A 21,757-nucleotide genomic window follows, 5' to 3' on the forward strand; every position below is an offset into this window, starting at 1 on the left:
CTTTTTTCATATGCTTCACACATTTCATATATCCTGTAGTGCATATGCTTTATCAGCAAGACTTCTGCATTCCACGTCCTATAATGCAACTGTTTGTTTTGTCAGTCAGAGTATGTAGGTCCTGTAACATTACTGCTATGTCAGTGACACTCCTGGTTTATAAATCCCATAGCATTGCTGTTTTGTATGTCAGTGACACTCCTGCTTTTGAAATCCCATAGCTTTGCTGTTTTGTATGTCAGTGACACTCCTGCTTTATATATCCCATAGCATTGCTGGTTTTTATCTCAGTGACATTCCTGCTTTATAAATCCTGTAGCATTGCTGCTTTGTGTATAATTGACACTCCTGCTTCATTCATTTCCGTAACATTGCTGCTTTGTATGTGAGTGTCTGAAAAGTTTCATTTCTCCATCCAACACCACCTTGTGTTTGCTTTGTTCGCCCTAGGTTGGCAGGGTATGCCCAGACATGGGTCCCTTGCTCACTTTGCCACTGGATTCAAGCTAGCCTGGCTGATGAGGGGTGTTACCCTGAAACCGGTCCCAGAATGCTTGTTTCCGGTCCAGGCAAGACCTGGCTTGGCAGTTCGGGCTGGACTGTTCCTATGAGGGACAGGATCAAGACTGATTTGCATATGGCTGGGTCTGAACTGTGGTGGCGAAGTGAGCTAAAGAAAGATGATGGATTCAACCCAGATATGTGACTGGGGGTGAGTGTCCAAAAAGTTTCAGCGCTCCGTCCATCATCTCCTTGTATTTCCTTTGTATGTCAGTGATACTCCTGGTTTATACATCCCTTAACATTGCTACTTTGTGTATCAGTGACACACCTGGTATAAAAATCCTGTAACATTGCTGGTTTGCATTTCAGTGATATTCCTGCTGTATAAATCCTGTAGAACTGCTGCTTTGTTTGTCCGTGACACTCCTGCTTTTGAAATCCCGTAGCATTGCTGATTTGTATGTCAGTGACACTCCTGCTTTTGAAATCTTGTAGCATTGCTGATTTGTATGTCAGTGACACTCCTGCATTTGAAATCCCATAGCATTGCTGCATTGTATGTCAGTGACACGCCTGCTTTTGAAATCCAATAGCATTGCTGGTTGTATGTCAGTAACCCTCGTGCTTAATAAATCCTGTACAGTAAAACAAGTAACAAGAGTGCAAGTTCAGATTAACATCTCAAAAACAGTGCTGCTTTGCTGTTGTTAATTTTGCTGTTCAGCGGGAAAATTATAAAGTGTTCAGATTACATGATATTAGAACACTGGAATGTTGGGAGCTCCATTGAAGACAATAGAGTAGCTCCGGGCTTATATTGCCTGGTATAAGCCCGGAGCTCCTCAGTGGAATAGCAAGGTCAGGTGGTACCCACGGCTACACAAAAGAGCAGAAACACATATTTTTGCCATGTTGTCACCCCCACTCAGTGATGACACCGGGGGCGGGCCGGACCCACCGCACCCCCCTTCCTAAGCCACTGGAGCTTCTTCATTCCAATGTTTGTCTTCCTATTTCTCCCTTTCTAATTTAGAACATTCTACCCACGGTGGGTGGAATGTTCTAATAACATTATAGCCCTTCTGCCACTGGCTATACTGATTGTTAAATGCCCTCTCACTCGTTCATGGATTTTAACAAACAATATAGCCCTCAGCATTGGGCTATAAGGCTATGTATAGTGTTGCTGTATTGAATGTTGAAAGCACTGCTTTCTATAGGGTTGCTGTATCGAATGTTGAAAGCACTGCTTTCCATGTTGGTCATGCAAAGCAAAGTGGGTGTAATGGCTTTATTTTACACAAAGAATAAACTATGTTTTGTCACATAGATGTCACAACTTTGGTGCTTGATGTATATACGACTAGCGTAATTTAATCATTTGATACATTACTTTTCAAAACTGTATGGTATTCACAGAAGTCACAGTCTTAGCTCAAAAGGTGCTATAACATCACACGGGTTTTGTGGTGTTCTGAAATTCATTGCTGCATTAGGGAGAACCCTGTTTGGGACGCATTGTCAAATGGTTGCAAGAGGAAGACCCGTGAATTAATTAGGCAAGGCAGTCGGTTTTGTCGTTTCCGAAAAGTATGGTATACTGATCCAAGTATTATTTGTGGGCTGAAAGTTTGGGAAGAGAAGTAATTTTTGACCTTGCCTCCCAAATGTAAAGACTTGGGTTCGAATCTCTGTTCCACAACTTCAGCAAAAATATTGGCAAATCACTTTATCCTACTGAGTCTCAAATTGCAACACTGTGTAAATATGCTACAAAATAAAATTACATGTGTCTAGTACAATGGGCTGTCCTAATGAAATGTTCTCATGGTACTCCCTAATCACATCATACTTTTTGATGTACATAATCCTGCACTCTAGATGCTGTTCCAGCTAGAATATTGTTAGATGTAACTCCCCCATAGAGAGCGGTCCATGCCATATAAAAGGCCTCAAATTAAAAAAGGAAAAGTTAAATAATTTTTATTTAAGTAGACCTCTTACAGTAATGTTGTTACCCCAATGTTCTGGCATTGTGGAACAATTTTCTTCTACCGCTAATTTGGTGCTGTCAGCTTGAGAGATCCAAGAAGCTTACCTCATATTGCTTTGCCTTAGAACTAGTCCTTTCTTTACGATAGCGAGTCAAATACGATTCACATTATTGTCACAAGAGCATATGATGATATGAGGGTTGGAATCCTAAACTGTGTGGTGCTAGCAGTTCCATGCGCTCTGGTTTATTAACATTTCATGGGTAGGTTGGATCATCGAGTGCTTAGTTATCTGCTCTGAAATGTATATATCATAGTAAAGCCTACCACTGGTATGTGTAGGTTGGTTGAACGACCTACTGCTGCCCTCTAGCCTGCAGAGGAGTCCTTCCTCCAGTGCACTAGTGAGACACAATGTGAAAATGATGAGAAGAATCAGCACTGATGATAGGTTTGTAAGCGGTGAGTTGTGTGAGGTGAATATTGATACGGCTGAATTTGCACCTGAATCTCTTGACAACTAAAGTCGAGTACGCTGTCAGGTACAAAGTTAAACCAAAGTCCTCTGTGGTTAAGCGTAGGTTTGTCCATAAAATGGGGCAGTGTTACATTGCCGGCAAAGCAAAAGTGAGCTGTCTTGACTGTTACCTCCTGCACCATCACAAGACGTTCTGTCTTCTCGAACTGACTAAGAGACTATCAGCCATGGCACACGCTTTTTCTGTTGAAATTACATAAGTACGTTCTCTAAGTGCTCTACTGTCTGCACAAGTTGTTCTCTGGGATCAGCATATCATTTAGCTAATTGTGTTCCGAAGCTAAGAAGACACAAAATGGCCGTTGGCTCTGTTGTGTACAATACTGAGCTGTGCAGGGTGGGTAATCCCCCCTTTTCAGCAAAAAGTCGTTTTCTTCTAGGAGACATTTATATTTAGAAAGAAAAAAATCATATGATATGTTCCTTACAATGAATGTTTAACTTGCCTGATCTGCCATTCTTCCTACCTATACAAACATTTTTATGTCGAGTTTTTTGTTAAGTGTCTCAACCTTTGAAACAGGAAATGACATCAGAGGAGGACAAGACGTGCAGTGTGCTCATGCATGTCAGTAGCAAAGGTGCACAGTTTTTCTTCTGCTTTCCACCAACAAAAACAACCTTGTTTGCCCCTTTGTTAATGTAGTGGGATCTGCTGGCTGCATTTCTTTACTCTTCTTATTTAACATTCTGTTGCTGGCATTTAAGGTTCTTTATGAAATTTAATAGGCCCTAGATAATAACATACTTACAAAAAAGTGACAAATAAAATAATTGGAATGAACTTTCTATAAGAAAATCTATCAGAAGTCAAAATGTTACTATTAAGTAGCTGCATATTATATTTTTCTATTAAGAATATATTCCCCGTGATTCCTGGGCCTGTGTAAAGCACAGCAGTTCATAACTTTAGCAGGCCGGGTTACCACCAGCAACAAGTCTTGTTGGCATTTACAGCCCTCACCATTGCAGTCCTTGTGCTCCTTTCAGTATCCACAACTGCTGTCACAGCAATGACGAGGCCATTTTAAAATGGTGTCGAAGATTGGTAAACAACTGCATTCATTTACAGAAAAATGCTGCCAATTTAACCATGAAAAGCGCCTTCGCAAAGAACTTATGCAGCACTTACGCTCACAGGGAACATCACCAACAAACAGAGAGCGAAGGAGGCAAACTAAATTAAGCCCTATTGCCAAATAAAAATGGCAAAATAAGGGTCTGATTACAAGTTTGGTGGATGGGATACTCCGTCACAATTATGACGGATATTGTATTTGCTAAATTCCAAATTTAATTGAATATAATGGAACTGGAATTTTGCGGAAGGGATATCCGTGACGTTTGTGACAGAGTAACCCTGTCCGCCAAACTCATAATGAGGCCCTTTGTCTCTAAAATGCACTTTATTTCTCAGAGGCAAAGTATTAATACGACAAAGGAATTCTACTTGTGATTTTGTGATTCCTAGCACTGCGGTTACCAAGTGTTATTGCCTGGTTCCGTGATGCTTGATTAATAGACTACAGTGGAAGAAAGGCTGAGTAAGTGCCCGTGTTGAAGCACGTCACTCCATGTTAAAGACAAAGCTTATGGAGTGCAGCACAAAAATAATTTGACATTGATTAAAGACGCTTATATTGAGAGCAAGCCCTTTGTAGCAGCAGAAATTTGATTTCATGTATTAAATTCATGTACCAATTTTTGTAGCATATCCTGACCTTTGTATGGACTATTAATAACAGTATTTTACAGTTGATTGCGTACTAGTTGTACTCTATAACTATTAGCCAACATTCTGTCTATGTATAACAGTTCAACCAGTCACTCAACAGTCAGTTTATCAAGCTTTGCAGAATAAATACATAACAAAAATACTAAACAACAAATTTATACATATACCATGTCCCACACGCCTCAATCAGAATACACAATCATACTAGCATGCATTCCAGATAGCACAAACATTCATACTATACAACACAGAACAATATCATCACATCAACAGGTACATCAAGATGGTGAAACTGCCACAAGATGGTTGGATGACAGGTTCTCATATATCATCCAAAAGGTAGGGGTAGGACCAATCCAGCTACCCAGCGAAAGATGAGGAAGGAGCACTCTCGGAGACTCGGTCTGAAAGATTATAAATCTCTATGGAGTGTCCGGAATAGAGGACTGTAGAGAGGAACAGCGCCCTGATGAAGTCAGAGATGCGGACGCATCATATCTGACGAAATACGTGTTGGCTCCTTTTTGGTTACTTGAAGAACATTGTAGTATGTATAAGAAGGATGAATAATGACGTGTGATGAGAATATCTCTATCTCAAGAATAAATAACCGAGTGGAGAGAAGACGGACTGGACTTTAATTTCACAATACACATTGAGCAGTGCTCAGGATATCTTGTTTTCTGTTGTAGGATCAGAATTCTCTGGTCCGTTGTTTGGTTATAAGTGGCTACCTACTTCCTTCGAGCACGCATTTTGATATCATTGCATTTGATTGTGGGGATTACTAAGAATCTTACGCATAGAGCCTTTCCACATTGAACACTGGTAATTGACTAGTTTAAATGCCTGACCAGGTTCGTTGTCCTGCAACCTTCAATATTGCGGCTGCAATATCCAATAAAATATTTCTTTGCTTCAGCCAGTTCGATTCATTGATTGATGGCATTAGATGTCAGCCAAAGCCTACATCCTATGGTTCCAAATGAGCTGAGAGCAGTTCAAAAGTTGTTCACTCCTCCCTAACCTTCAAACCTATCAACCCAGGCACCCACACATTCAAATTCCACCACATAAAGTCAGGCACTTTTTTTTATGGTTGCAAACAACAACAAAAACGAGTCCTCCCTCTTCAGCTATGAGTTGTCACTCATCTTTCATGTCTTAGTCTTCGTTATTCAGTAGGTTTACTTAGCGTGGTTTTTTCCTCAAATAAGGAACCCTCAGCAAACTTTATTGTTGGTGCATAAATAAAGTCAGCCCTCGAGGTGTATATTGATTAAAAGGTATATTGAGTTATATTTTTGATTTATTTAGATTTTCCTAGGTTGCTTGCTCTGCTTCAGAGCACTTCCATGCAAAGCGGGGATAAGCTAGGATAAATGGAACAGGAATGTGTGATCTCTTAGCAGCAACAATCAAACGAAGAGTAGTCCACCATTGACCCGCACCCTTATTAGGTGGGAGAACCATTGGCTGATAGGAAGGGGCAGTTTTCATCTTGTTGTGATGGTAGAAACTTGTCTTCTCACCTGAGGTGGAGGCGCAGGAGGAGATTTCCGAGGAACAATCTGTGCGCATGGACTAATCTCCCTCTGAACCATTTGTATTTGATTACCTGATTGGTCAGTAATTTAGGGGATGCCAGCCTCAGGCATCTGTTCAGCCTGTAAGCTAAGGACATCTTTATGAACCTGAACGAGGATCTCAAACTTTACCCTTTACCACACCAGAGGCCAATGAGACGAAATACTGTAAGCCATGTGGATGTGGACTCCTTGTAGTTTTCTAGTCTATGAGCTCTGCCGTAGTCTGGTTGACACATTACTAGGACCAAGTAAGGTTGTGATAAGGGATCTTGTATGTAAGGTTTCCCACTGGTAGTGTCTGGTGGAATTTATTGATGGTTTTAATTTGAGATCGGAAAGACTGATCAGAATGTACCTCTTGGAAGAAGGGTAGTGTGGCAGGTAGGATGAGGGAGAGTGCACTTTATTTAATGTCAGAACCTTGGTTTTGAAGGAGCTGAGGCAAAACATATCCTGATTCAATCAAACCTAAACATGTTTATGTATGCACTTGACTTTTTTACAAGTTCAAGTGACTTTTTTGGACGTGAGTGGGGAGATGACGTGGACCTGAGCCTGCCCTTTAAAAACATTCTAATCCAAGTAATGTTTTTATAGGCAGACACTAACTTCATACTTATATGCACAGCCTTGCGTCATCCCATGACCACATCCAATTTTCATTATGCCATAGCCCTACTCAGTATTTGCATTGGATTTATAAGAAACATTAATTTTGAGATTATATATTCAGCAAACCTTTCACACTCAGTCTTTGACTTGTGTTTTTTAAATTGTGTATGGAAGTCCATCCCCCGCAGCAGCCTCTCACATTAAGGAGGGACAGAATGAACATAGCCATGAGAAAGCTATACAAACAAGAAGTGTATTTTTGGTTAGAAACTTGGAAAATAGGGGTGGATTGCTTTTTTAACAACATTTTTAAAGTGCAGGCAGGCTAGCTAAAAAGATATTCCCTCTTACGTGGCTAACATGTCATATTACCTATGAGAAGGATCTTTTGAATATTTGAATTTATAATTAAAACATTGTTGAATAATACCTTTTTTAAACTAGTAGTGCAACATTTTTCAAATTATAAAATATTTATTTTACTGGGGCTTTTACATTAATAATAGACTTACAGGCCAGTTTTGGTTCTTGACTGCCGCAGGTTTTTGGGGGAATCGATGAAGTGATGTACTTCTATAGCTAGTTAATCTGTAGTATCATAAAAAAAATTCCTTCTCACTGTTTTCATTCAGCAATTTGAGGAGGTGAGACAAGATGAGGCAGATGCTAAAGTCCTGTTTAACAAATGCATTAGACCTAACAACATCCAATTATGAGTAACTTCATAAACATCTAACCACTTTCTTTCAGTACAATTCCTGTTATTCCAACTTTGTTGATCTGATAACCTCCATTTTGCACCCTTTATGCTTGCCTTTCTAACTCTCACTAACATGACCTGGTTTGATGTTCTGTTTAAGCGTGCGTGCTGCTGTCCTCTGTGTGGTGGTGTGGGTTGTGGCTTTGCATGAGACCTGTCCTCTTGGCTGAATGTCGCAGGGTGTGTTCCTCTTCCTTTCTCTGATTCAGGTGCCTCACTCTTTCCTTTCCAGGTTCTTCCAGTTCTTTTAACATGTCAAACTCTGGAGATTTGTTCATGAGCGTGCAGTCACTCAATGGGGATTCTTACCAAGGGGCGCAGGTTGGAGCCAACGTGCAGTCACAGGTAGGGACCACCAGTTGTCACTAGTCAATATGTAGTATTCTGTAGGAGCCTCCACTTTGCATTAGTAGTTCAACCCATGTGTTAAAAACCCAGAACCTGCAGCATTAACCTGTTAGAGGAATACATCTGGCTTTTGCGTCATGTGAGGGCAGAACTGGAATACCCTTCATGCAGCCCTTGCAAAAAGCGATTACCATGCAGGAAATTCCAGTTGATTCCAGTTGCATCATGCAGCTGGTTTCTACTTTTAGGTAATAATTGACTTAAGTTGGTGTTTTAATTGGACAAGTAGTATTTCTCTTGTTTGTTCCATTGATCTTATGAAATGAAATGTCCAAAACATTTATGCCATAAATGGATCCAGTGGAAACCAGCAGAAATGTGGTCAACTGGAATTTTAACCAAACTTGGTATTAGGCATTCACAAGGAAGACTCCAGCTAACCAATATATTTCTTTAGGACAAACAACTTCATGTGTTTCATTTAGCTCATGATCCCCTCTCTCTCATCCTGCCTGTGAAGTTCTCTTACTTGTTGTTTAGGAACAAGCCTGCATCTTAGCGCAGAGAGCAGCGTAGCTCACCAAAGCGATACTGTCTCTAGGTCAGCTGAGGAGGCACATTTCTGCGTGCGAATAAGAATTCTACTATTTCCACTATCACCACTTCACCTGGTTTGCTGCCGTTGTCTCTGAATTCGTTTCACAGTGATCTGATCACATTAAAGGCAATCTCACGTGTCTCTGAATTTTTAGTCATGCACTTTGTATTATGCCTTGGAGACAGCAACAATAGTTTTTATATTCCTTTGGCGTTCTCTGTTGACAAACTGAAACACTCTTCCTGTTCAAATCTGAGCCTTGACGCAGAATTTGACTGTTCCTGCTAATCTTTTCTACATTACCAGCAACTTGTCCTTCATGCGAATGTAACCAACTGTGGTTGTGATTTGAATTCACTGTACAGTTTTATAAATATATGTTTTGAAAGCCTTTTGTGTGCAGGATTGGCACCTATGCTTGTAGAATATTAATGTGAATTTCCGCCCTATGCCCCTATCCTGTTCCATTTACATGTAGCTGCATCTATTGTGGAAGGATTTGCCTGCTATCAGTAAGGATTTCCTTTCAGATGCATGTTCTCTTTGGAGACTGGTAGGATACTAAACCACTACCCTTCTCTCCACACTAGTCACTGAACTTTCTCTACTAGTCTATATTGAGCTACAAAGAAACCAGTGTTGATCCTTGTTTCGTAAATATGTGTGACCATGTGGCATCTTTGACACACAGTCACAATTACCCTATAGGGAGATCCTAGTGAAATCATGAAGGGTTTTATTCCACCATTCTTTTCAGACATTACTCAAATCACATACACGTTCCTCAATCTATTTCATACTGAATCTGCATGCCTCACATTCATCTTTGAGGGGATTTTTTTTGTCAATGTGTAGATGTCTGTTAAGTACATTATATCATATGTTCCACATCTCAGAGTATCTGGATATTAGAATAAAGTGTTCGTGATTTAAAAATATATACTTACCCAACTTTAATATAGCAATTAGTTAGTTGGTCTAGTCTCATTCAGGGAGAGAACAAAGCGATGTTTGTCAATCCTAAAATATATATAGTCTATCCTTCTTCAGAACTATACACAATTCATCAAATGTGTTCTGATAGCATTTATTGTTCGTACGTTAGTTAACTGATTATAAAGTTAAATATAATATTTAAGGCCTTGCACAAGCCTCCATAGGACTCACCCATATGTTGAAAAAGAAAATAAGGTCCAAAATGCCTGACAAATGGTTCTGTAAATCTAGGTGTGTCAAATGTTTGATGATGATGGTAAAGGTAGGGTGCCTAATTCAATTATTGCAAAGTCTTCAGTAGACAGGATTGTCTCAGACTTAATAGAATTGGTCATATCTGCCCAAAAGAAAAAGTGACCCTCATGTTTTGCCATCAGTGGATCTAAACTTGTTACCTTCACATTGCAAGAGGTTTCAAAAATAGTTCTCGAAACAATTGTAATAATAAATAATATAACACTTTCTGACATAGTCTACCCATTTCCATAACATATGTTAGCATATGTGCAAAAGAGGAGCAATTAGTAACTACTTATTGGCAAACCAATATTCTAGTTGAGATCTTATTGCAACACTTCAGTTGACTACTATTATTATTTTATCAAGTATCAATTGGAAACGGGTCGCAAACATCACAAGTTGGTTCTTCAAAGGAAAGATCCAAAAAGCTTAATGCTGTTAAATAATCAGAAAACTGTCTGCTTGTGCTGCTGGCATGCAGGTAGCAAAAATCAACCTTAAACAGCTGTTGATAGATGTGGCAGAACAGAGTTTGGACTGAGTGCAAAGAACTGAGCACGTGAAGTTGTTCAAGGATGAAACGTTGAGTCTGCAGTCAGTTAAAGGTGAGTACTAATGGGCAACCTGGAAATTTCAGGGGAGTTCTTTTGAGGTATTCCACAGTATGGACGGCTGCGAATATTGGACCTCACTGGGACAGTGGTTTTCTGTTTGGCTGGCCAGATGGTGAGTAGATTTTGAGTGTCTGATCTTAAGCCCTATGATGGGGCAATAGAATTGGAAGTCCTTGATAAGGTAGCCAGGAGAACGGCCATTTAACTTCCTGTGAATTAGGTACAGGTTCTTGAAGTTGGATTTCTCAGAACAGAATGACTTCAAATCTAGGAAAATGTGGCTGTGTCATTTCAGACCAAGTAAGCTTTATTCTGGAGAGACTGAAGTTTGAGGATTTTGTTTGGCAAATCAGTGTAGAACCTTTATGGTGTTAAGGAAACATCTCAGCAAAACAGACATGCCTAGTTTAGTATAGTCACTTCTTGCAAGGGCATAGTATCAAGATATGGGAAATTGAGAGATGATGTGTTGAAGGGGCCAATCATCGGATTATTAGTATTCAGTATGGTTTCAATTATTTTCATAGTTCAAGCAGTAGTACTTTATATAGTATCACTTCTAACTTTAAACTGGTCTGGGAACCTCGCACTTTCAGATAAGAACCAATTTTGTGGACTTTGGAGATACTGACTAGGTGGGCCAGGTAGACCTTAAAAGGTGAGCAGTGCATTTTGGGACTTAAGTGATAGTTGTGGACAAGAAGGATTCCAGCAGAAAGGATACGTAATTTGTACCAGGCATTCCTGGTACAAATTATTGACAGCTTTAGCAGTACTTTGAGACTGAAGGTGTTAAAAAGATCCTTCATGATTTTATCATATATTTGTCCCATATTAAATATGACAGGTAGCACTTTGTTAAAAATTACCATGCAAGTAATTACTTTTAGTAAAGAAGGCAATTTGATGTTCACCATGATTTTCAAAACCTTCACTACACTCAGTCGAAGAACAGTAGGTCTCTTGTTTAAGCATTATCTAGACTTCTTTGCTTTTTCGGCCTGATTATTGCATGCCTGAGGTTCTGTGGGAGGGTGCCAATTGAAAGCGAAGCTTGAGAAGGTCGGTTATAATGGGAGTAAGTGCAGAAGAGCCATATTAATGATGTTCAGATTGCAAATGTCCACTCTGTGGGTGGGTCTTTTAAGGGATTCTTGGTATTGCTGATATTGTTGGTGCAGCCAAGAGTAAACTTGGGGCAGATAACTTGTTGCTATGAATTCACAAAATGGAATGGGGGGGGAGAGTGATCTACTTACCTTGATATTTGCTCCGATCTACTTGATTCCATAGCAAAAGAATATCAGAAGTTTCTTGTAGAGTTTGCTACAAGCAGTAGATGAAACCTTTACTGGAGCATAAACTGTGAGCTATTCATAGAGCAGACACAGGTTAGAGCTTGGATATATGCCTCTGCTGTGCCAACGTGGAAGATAGCCTTCTAAGCATTTGTATAAAGAAGCTTGTAAATAGGTGCTTGGTCCAAACAAGATATTTTGTCATCTAACATTTGTGACTTAACCCATCAACATCTGAAAGCCTTCCCTTTAATTTTTTATTTGCCAAATATTGGTGAACCAGTTTCTCTTTCTGTTGCTGGTTCTAGATCTGCATAGCCCTAAGGGGGACAGTTGGTCAAAGACTAGTGTAGTCTTGTCGACCATGGTGTGGTCTCACCAAGAGAGGGGCCAATACTTCACAATTTCTTTCTTAGAACTAATGAGATGATCAGGCATGTGGGACCATAAGATGGTTGGTTGGCTTACTAGTTCAGTAAATCGTATGGTCCTGTCCCTGCACTTTGATGAAAGCGTATATTGTGGTCAGTTCTTACGGTCCCACACAAGAAAATGGTACGGTGATCATATGAAAGGTTAGGGTTTGCTTTGAAGATGAGTGAATCATGAGATAAAATCTACTTCTTGCCGTATACCAGTATCCCTGTTTCTGCTCAAGAGGAGCAAGTTAAAGGGGAAGAGGCCTTCTGTATAAAGACTAGAGGTATTCATGGATTGGGACTTTGCAAAGCTAAGGGGTTTTGATCACATGTCATGCTTGAGGATGGCACTTGCTAGCAAATTCTTGTAAAGACCTGAGTAGGTTCAACCATTGTGTTGAAGATAGCCAAGCTCTTGAAGAGACTGGTATCAATGGTGGGTTTACGGAATGGAGCACAGCGATGGATAGATAATTGGTCTGATGTGTATAGGACCAATGAGGCGCAGGAGGTCAGATTGAGGAAAAGGCCCAAAGTGAGTTGGTAACCAAAAACCTTGCAGTGAAGTGTATTTTCCTTGTGAAGCGTGTGAATGCTGATTTGCGATTGGAAGCTCACAATTGTATTACTGAATATCAAACATGTAAATAATGTCATATCACTGACAAAATTTTGAATACCAAAATATTGTAAGGTTTGTGCATATAGATTTACTATTCCTAACTCCTTATTCTTAACTTCACATCTACATACCTTAAAGATATATATATATATATATATATATATATATATATATATATATATATATATATATATATATATATATATATATTCCAACAAACTCGTTCGTACAAATCCAAAGAACGATGTCCAGGCCAACAGCTAGGTTCAAAACAACTGGTATTTATTCACAGCGCACTCGACGCGTTTCGGGAACAGCTTCCCTTGTTCATGAGTAAAAGTGCTTGTTTACAATCCAGTTAAATGCATATCATGTGACCCAAGTTGTGCTCAACATAAACAACAGACTACCACAATTACGAGTCATTGTAGCTATGAAGACAGACTCACATTTGTTATGTCAGCATGCTCGGGCGTTATTTGAATAATTACTTTGCACTGTTATTTCAACACATTCAGTTATAAATAATTATGCAATGCCTCCAAAAATTAATATTGATATTACAATTCAAATGAAAGTAAATCGTCACGAGGATTCATATTCATGCATTTAGGTCTAGCGTTATTCTATCATGATGCTTCAGCACCGTACGCCATCTCTACCTAATTTGCATTAGCCTCAGTGGGCTGTATGGCATTGGTGTCTTGTAGTTCTGATAATGCCCCAGTGGGCTATTAGTTATGCATGCATGAATATGAATCCTCGTGACGATTTACTTTAATTTGAATTGTAATATCAATATTAATTTTTGGAGGCATTGCATAATTATTTATAACTGTTGAAATAACAGTGCAAAGTAATTATTCAAATAACGCCCAAGCATGCTGACTTAACAAATGTGAGTCTGTCTTCATAGCTACAATGACTCTTAATTGTGGTAGTCTGTTGTTTATGTTGAGCACAACTTGGGTCACATGATATGCATTTAACTGGATTGTAAACAAGCACTTTTACTCGTGAACAAGGGAAGCTGTTCCTGAAACGCGTCGAGTGCGCTGTGAATAAATACCAGTTGTTTTGAACCTAGCTGTTAGCCTGGACATCGTTCTTTGGATTTGTACGAACGAGTTTGTTGGAATACGGGGGAGTGGCGATCCCGTCCCGGCCCGCCGCTGCTAGCGGCCATCACTGCTTCTTCGCCGACTTCTGTTGGATATATATATATATATATAATATATATATATATATATATATATATATATATCTCAATCAAGCTAAAGAGATCTGGAGCTAGGTATAGAAAATCTACAATTACCTTTCAGTATTTCAGATATTCTGTCATCGATATTTCCATATCACGGTATTCTGTCTTCAATTTTCAGAAGGTACAGCGAACCACACAGTGTTCAATGTAATTTCAGAGTCTGGGTTGGTGGGGGTCTCACCTACTAAGTGGGCTGAGCCTTTTTTTCAGATGATAGATATTTATGAGATAAACCTCTACTGTAATACAACCAAGCTGATTTATTTGGCTTGAATCTTAATTTTGACTGTCATAAATAGTAAATGACTCTACAGATTAGGTACTAAATATCATAACAAAATAACCTGCTAGAGAAAAAAATTACTTTATAAGCAGATAAAATGCTTCTATGGACTCAGGATGCATTGACCTTATTTTCTGTCGGTCAATGTAGCTGCACTCTTAAATATGTAAATCACTGAAACATCTGAACCAATAAGAAATTAGGTGGTAAATAGGCAAATGCAATGTGTTTTTTAGGGGATATGCCTGGTTGTGCTGAAGCCTTAGTAACTCATTCATACCTTTATAGTTATCTTTTTATTCACAGTATCGTACAACCGCTAACGCCTTGAGTGTTATTTCATAAATCTTAGTTCATTAATTTATTTTTACTAGCAACTCACAGAAAAAGTGAAAAAAGTGTGTATATAGATCCTCATGTGTCTATGATTATGTATATATATATATATATATATATATATTATTTATAGTAGTGTTAATTACATTTTTAGAGACAAATATTGTAAAGGGGTTACATTGGGGCGGAAGAAAAAAATACATGCTTTGAAATTAAAATATTTAGGACCAAATTGCTCTTAATTCAAAACTATCCTTCGCCCTCGGATTCAAGTGCTCTCCCAGATCTTCCTACTCATAATACCTTACATAAACGTTTACCTGCACAGTATCTCAAATATATACATTCCTTCCCTCAACACTGCTCTCAATACACACACACACATATGCTCTCTCACAGTTACATTTTATCTCACACACTCAAACACTGACCTTGCTCGCTTTCTACCACTATTATGCAGACATAGATTCAAGTATTCACATACACCTACTTACTCACTCATGCATTGAAACCACATTCACAACTTAACACTTGCAGGTGCTATTAAATATTCACTCTAGTTTACACATATATATATACACTCTGTTCCCAAGCATGTTCAATACATCACATAATCACAATGTTCTTCTTCAAACTTAGGCATTTGGAATAGTCAAGGCATTAGACCACTTAAAACCATGGCTCTTGAGTAAGTATCCCACTAACTTGCTCATTACAAGTGACTACTGCATAGGTAGCCTCGTACCCTGAAAGAAACAATACCCTGGGTATTAGGTCTACAGGCTTGCGAGAATACCAGATCAGCATGAGTTTTCCTTGGAGAAATGGACACTATCATGTGCGAATCAGTGTTACCCACAAATTCCTATACGTTACTTCCGATTTGTTGCGATTCTTCACATGGACCTGCTTAGAGGAGGTGAAATGTATGGATGAAAAAAATCTACCATATTTCGGTGGTGTTCTCACATAATAATAAAACAAATCATCATATGTAATACCAATGTAGCTAGTACCTCCTCTTACTGGCTGCATTGGGTCTTCCGGGCCGTCTGTAATCAGACCATCATGGTAGAGCAGACATATTGATGATAACGAAATGCTTACACATAGCTATATAAAGTTGGCACTAAAAATTAGAAAGCGTGAGCTCAAATGTGCAGTGAATGATGTAATTAGATAGCACCTTATTATGTGCTAAATATGTTGTCTCTTTTCCCCAATTAGCATTTAAAACATTGTAAAAGAATGGATAGCTTAGCACCGAGGTTCTAGAGGAAGCCATTAGTAGGATTTGCTAGAGTTTGATGGCTGTATATATTAATAGTATATCCAGATGGAGAGTTAGAAGCACCCACATCTACAAAAAGCAAGTTATGACAAACTCACTTAGCTAGGTACAGCACTTATTGGGTTTATTTTATAATTTAACACATTTTAGCTGCCCAATTACAGGACAGTCTTATTTTAAAAATTGTAGTTTCTTACTACTGAAAGCATATTTACTGTTATGCCATGCTATGGGCCCACTCAGGCTCAGGATTGATGGCCCATGATATACAACTTGTCCCTTGCATTACCTTTGCTGGGCACAAGCAGTACTCAAGAGGTCTTTTCATGGAGCCCTAAGTCTGTGTCTTGTGTGGATACTGGTAATTGCCAATGGTCCTGGGATGAACGTCCTCTGCATGACTTGGTAAAGCTTTGCTGTCCTGCCATTATGCAATTATGGGCAACCACATGTATTTCCCCATAGTCAACTAAATAATGCTGATAGACCCATGGGGGAACTCCTCTTACAATGTCTTTTTTATGAATAGTGCGCCCTTATGGGGTTGGGGTTAATTGCCAGCAGCCATTCTCCCTAGAAATTTTAGTTCAGTTTCCCATAAATAGGGTCATTTGTTTAGCTTCAGCTTTAGGACTTTGGCTTTGTCAGATAAATTAGTAGAGACTCCCATAAGCTATTGAGTTGCAGTGGATTATAATATGCAATGGACAGTGATTTGATGCATTCAAATAATTTCAGTCTCAAAGTTCATGTGGCATTTCTTGGTTGGCATTGGATGAGGTTGCAAAGTTTCTTTTTTCACTGGCACAATCAGGTTTTGTTTTTGTAACTATTGCCAGCTCATAACTAAAGTTGCCTTTCTTACACTCTCCGGTGCTTAAGTTGTGTATTTCCAAACAGAGATCCTTATTTTAAATTTTTTATTTATTTTATCAAGGACTCTAAGACAAATTTTTATGCCGCGATATGGAAATCAAGATAGTTCCTTGCTTTTGTTGTTATCTGTTGACATGTTTAGAAAATGCACAATATGACAAAATGTGTCTTTTATCCATAAATGTTTTGCAGATTGGCCAAGGTATAGGTTAACTCAGGTAGGATGGGTGTCTCCTAAGATTTTTTATTTGTGGTTTTGAGCTATTCTTTTACCTAGTCTATTGAACCAGTTGCTTAGTTTCACATATTCTGATGCTTTCTACATATCTGCCTTTAGTTGTTCCGGAGGGTTGGTAATGTATGGAAAACATTGGACCTTTCAAGCACTTGACAGCAAGTTTGTCAGAGTTATATGCACTTCAACAGTCTATACCAGGGCAATGCTAGTCAAGCCTCCTTCCTTTGACCAGAGAGGCAAAAGATAATAATTTGCATTATATGCAAAGTAATTACCTTTTCAGTTACGACGGTGGTCACTTGAATGTTTCCCTAATGTATCTAAGAGCTCATAACACCATGGAAATGTGGGTAATTTTTGGAAACTATACATTTTTATTGTGTGCATATGGAACTACCACAAAGTCAAGTGGCAATCGAGTTTCAGCCAGGAATGACTACGCCCCATCTGTTCCCACACTGGTATCACAAAGGCCATCTGATAACGGGCAGCTTTACCTACAGCCAGTTCCTTCTGAACTGCAGCAGCTTGCAATTGTACTCCACAACACCCATTTTTCTAATATCAATATATTGAAAATAATCTGTTTGAATAAAAAATGTACCCCAATTCATGAAGTGACAAAATCTGTGGAGACATTTTTTAATAATAGTTTGTTTTTCGATACTTTGATATCAAATCTTGTTTATACTTTTATATTGTAAAATATTATTAGCTTAGTAATGAAACCCAACTTAGAATACCAACTGCAGCAAATGAGAAGACTGGGTAGATGATGTGTTGGCTCCTGGGCTGGATTTTAACTGACCTAGACCTGTAAGATGAACAATACTAAGGACCATCCTTCCTTATAGTCCATGTGCTTAAATGTAAAGTCAAGTATCTGAAGCACTATATCAAGATCACATCTTATTAACGTTTACAACCATGTTAACAGCTCATATACTAATATAAGTACTAACAAAGCATATCCTGTCCATGGCTACATAATCAGGCACCTGAAATATCCGCAAGAAACACATGCCTGCGTTATTTAGAAATCTCCTCCTGCACAAATCTTGGTGAATTGGACCACTTAACTTCAAATCTTGTGTTCTTTTTTTTTTAAACAAACTTTATTTTATTGTGTTGAGTCATCAGAAAAGCATACATGACATGATAAGGTGTGCATTCTCCAGGCGGGAGGTCATACGTTGTACAGACATTTTGCCTTGTGTAATGCTACACTCATCCCATATTGGTAAATGTGAAAAAGTGTTTCCTTAACACAGTTGATGAAATGGGACGTAGCACATGTGGATGAAGAATAGGACCGTCTAACCACATAGATGACACACAACAATGCAAATGTAACATGAAACTCCCCACCCTCCCCACAACTGTCAACATACTACTGTGCCAAGCGGGTGTTCGTAGAACTGAGTAGTGGCATTTGTGTGTGGGTGGAACACATATTGTTAGACCTCACGAAGCACATAGCCTGTATGTTGTCCTGGTGTACCAAAACCTAGCGGTGCATTGTTACAGGGAGCAAATTGATTGGTGCCTGTAAGGAAAGAGAAAGGAGTCTATCCAGTGTTCCAGGACTCAATTATAGCATCCCATATCATAGCAATGGGGTGTTTAAGCAGGCCACGCATTCTTCTCTTCACAGGGCAAAACTCTCCGCCGTGCCCCATCGCACCACATCCTCTCTCCAAGACACGGGGAGCAGCAAGGGACTTCCACCACCTGGTCAATAGCCGCTTTGCCTATATAAGTGCTAGGTTGACGAAGCGTGCCATAACCTTGGAACCTTTAGGCCTAGGATATATCCCCTGTAGACAGTGTTCGACGGCGCCCCAGTGTTAAGACCCTGTTAAGTCTGCCAAGATGCTCTGAATGGTTGCCCAATTAGGAGATAGTCAGGAACAGGCTCATAGCATGTGCAATAAATCCATGTGTTGTGCTTGGCAACGGGGACAGTTTAATGAGGCATTGGAAAATATTACATGGATTTTTCGTGGTGTGAGATAAGCTCTACGTAGCGAATTGTATAAATTTGAATTCTTTGTCATGGGGGACCTTGGAGAGGTCTTTCTCCCACTTGGTGTGCTGGGTGGTTAAAGAGGCAGCAAGGTGCAAGCGTAAGCCCTAGGTTAGTCATTTAACTGGGCACCGACCGTGGCCCATGATATGTATCGCCTGAATAAACTCATGAGTTGCTGGTTTGGAGCAGAGTGGGGCCCAGTGTACTCAAACATATCGGAGGATACTAGCATGCGTCAAAAAGAGTGTCTCCAATTGCTATGCATTACTCTTGTCCTTGCTGCATAGCTTAATTTGAGCCGCTAGTTGCTGGTGAGGGGCACCACACTTATTTTTCGCAACATATATTTTCCGAGCACAAGATAGGGAAAAGCATACAGATAGCAAAGATGGATGAGGAGAAGGATGGCAAGACCGTCACAAAGGGAGAAAGCAATAACCTTCAAGAGTGATATAAAGGGAGAGTGAGTGTCTGGTAGTGGACTAAACAGGCATGAGCTGGATTTAAGACCACCAGGCTTGGTATTCGGTGCACCGACATTTAATTGAGCTGTCCGCAGGCTTCTGAGTAGAGCTTCGGGCACCGGCACTCTTTCTTTTACAAACTAAGCACTTCCCTGCAGGCATGTCTGGCCAACCTGTGGGCCCAATCCAATGGTTTATGTTAATCTCCTCCCAGTGTTTGTATTTATCAAATGAGTTTTTTTGAAGCTTTCCTTTCATGGAAGGAAAGACCCTAATCATCACAGATTGCATTCGGGGACTGGAGCTCATTCGCCGTAGAGACTTACATTACAGTAGTGGGTGATTATCTCTCAAGAAGAGGCTTCCAGCCATTTCCTGTCAGCAACTGTGATGCCTCTGAACACCTTCCTACCAGAAATGAATGGCAAGGCCAACACCACAGCCATGCATTGGATCAAGAAGCAAGCAGGTTCTGAACTTGGTCTCTGCCCTAGGAAGGTCACTGATGTGTGTTTGGTACTTAGCCATCTTGTCATCTGTTCACCTCCCAACTAAAATATAGGCCACTGAAAACATATTAACCAGATGCCTTTAATTGTCAGATGAGTGGAGATTGCATCAGTTCCCTTAAGCTAGTGCTGAAAATCGTCATTAGAAGCGGTGTTTGCAATGAGAGCCAGAATAAGTCAAGCTGAGGTTGTACCTCAGAAGAGCAGCAATATTAGAAGCTTGTAGGGTTGAGGCAATGTCTTTGACTTGGGACGATGGCTTCCAAGTGTGACAGTGTTCAAGAAATCAACTGACCAAGGAAATGCAATGGACAAAGAATCAAAAGGAATACAGTCATTACATAGGAGGAGGCCTGAATTGTGTACACTGCAACAAAGTGTTTGATGTAGTACAATTGGATTGTGAGTTTTGAGGATAATATATTTGTTTAATTATGGCACTCTTGGCAAACCTTCTATCAAAACAGCAAAAGAATTTCGCCTGAAAACAATACATTGATGCAATTCATTTGTAATTGTACATACATCCATTAAGAAAACACAGAAGACAAGTAAAATACCTGCAAATCATTACAACTCAACATGGATCTATAAATGTGCAGGACTGAAAGATTCCTATCATCTCATTTTAGGGAGTAATTGCTTTAATTTCCGCATGCCATATTCATTTAACATGTGGTACCTTATTCTCACCTAAGGCCCTTTATTTTCTTCAGAAGAAGGCTTCATAGCAAACATATTTGAGTCTGTTGCTTTTGGGCATCAGAAGTGGTGGTCGTGGCATTTCAGCTTGGATTGGATGAGAGCAGGACATTGTGACCTGATCATTACACCGTTGATCTTAGGTGCAATATTATTATCCATCCTTTGACTTTCAAATTTTTACATTTTGTCTTCCTCTCCAAAATGTTAAACTTGTTTGATGTGACTGGAAGGTTAGTTTTGGCTTGTCAATACTTCCTTTGGAAATGTATTTGAGTAGTGCACTCATGGGCTATTGATCTGTTATGAGGGCATTAACAAATCTGTCTTGGCTTGACAGGTGACAACATTTTACAGTGCCTTTAACCTCAATATAGTACTCTTCAACTATTAGACATTTGTAGGAGTTATGTAGGTTTGTGACATGGTCATAGAAAGGGACTCCGGAAGGACACTTTCGAAACATCAACAATTTCAAGTCCATTTTTAAAATTGTGTGTCTTGTTCATCTGTCTATCGCCTATAATCCAGGAAGGATAGAAACCTTAAATGTTAGCATTTTTGGATCGCAATTCTTCAGTTAAAATAGGTAGCCATCATGTTGATCACCTAGACGAATAAAGAGAACCTTAGGCTATGGTCATTCCCGCTGACAATGTCCCTTTCACTGGTGCCATGTTTGGCCAGATATCTGCCAGACTGCAAAACTACTAGTTTAAAAAAACACACCACTGTGTGTTGTGATAAACCAATGGCTGGTCCTCCCCAACATATTGTTTATGTATTTTATATCTTTTCTCTAATATTTACTGGTTATGGCTTAGCCGCAGACCACCACTGACAGCTCCTGGGCCTCCTGTGTGCTTTGGGTGTCACTGCTCTCTCACACTGTCTGCTC

At 39.5% G+C, this 21,757-nt stretch overlaps 1 protein-coding gene across 5 annotated transcripts in view; it reads left to right on the plus strand.

The window, feature by feature from the left end:
* PBX1 (PBX homeobox 1) overlaps positions 1-21,757 on the plus strand; it is a 437,616-nt gene that overhangs the window by 373,642 nt on the left and 42,217 nt on the right. For 3 of the 5 annotated variants that reach the window (XM_078641347.1, XM_078641353.1, XM_078641356.1), the window contains one exon: positions 7,965-8,077. The exons of the other annotated variants lie outside the window; for them this stretch is intronic. In XM_078641347.1, coding sequence (XP_078497473.1) covers positions 7,965-8,077 — 113 coding nt within the window. The remainder of the gene's footprint in view (positions 1-7,964; positions 8,078-21,757) is intronic. 5 annotated transcript variants of the gene reach the window in all.

The sequence above is a fragment of the Lissotriton helveticus genome, chromosome 1_1 (assembly GCF_964261635.1).
Source record: "Lissotriton helveticus chromosome 1_1, aLisHel1.1, whole genome shotgun sequence".
Lineage (NCBI taxonomy): Eukaryota > Metazoa > Chordata > Amphibia > Caudata > Salamandridae > Lissotriton > Lissotriton helveticus.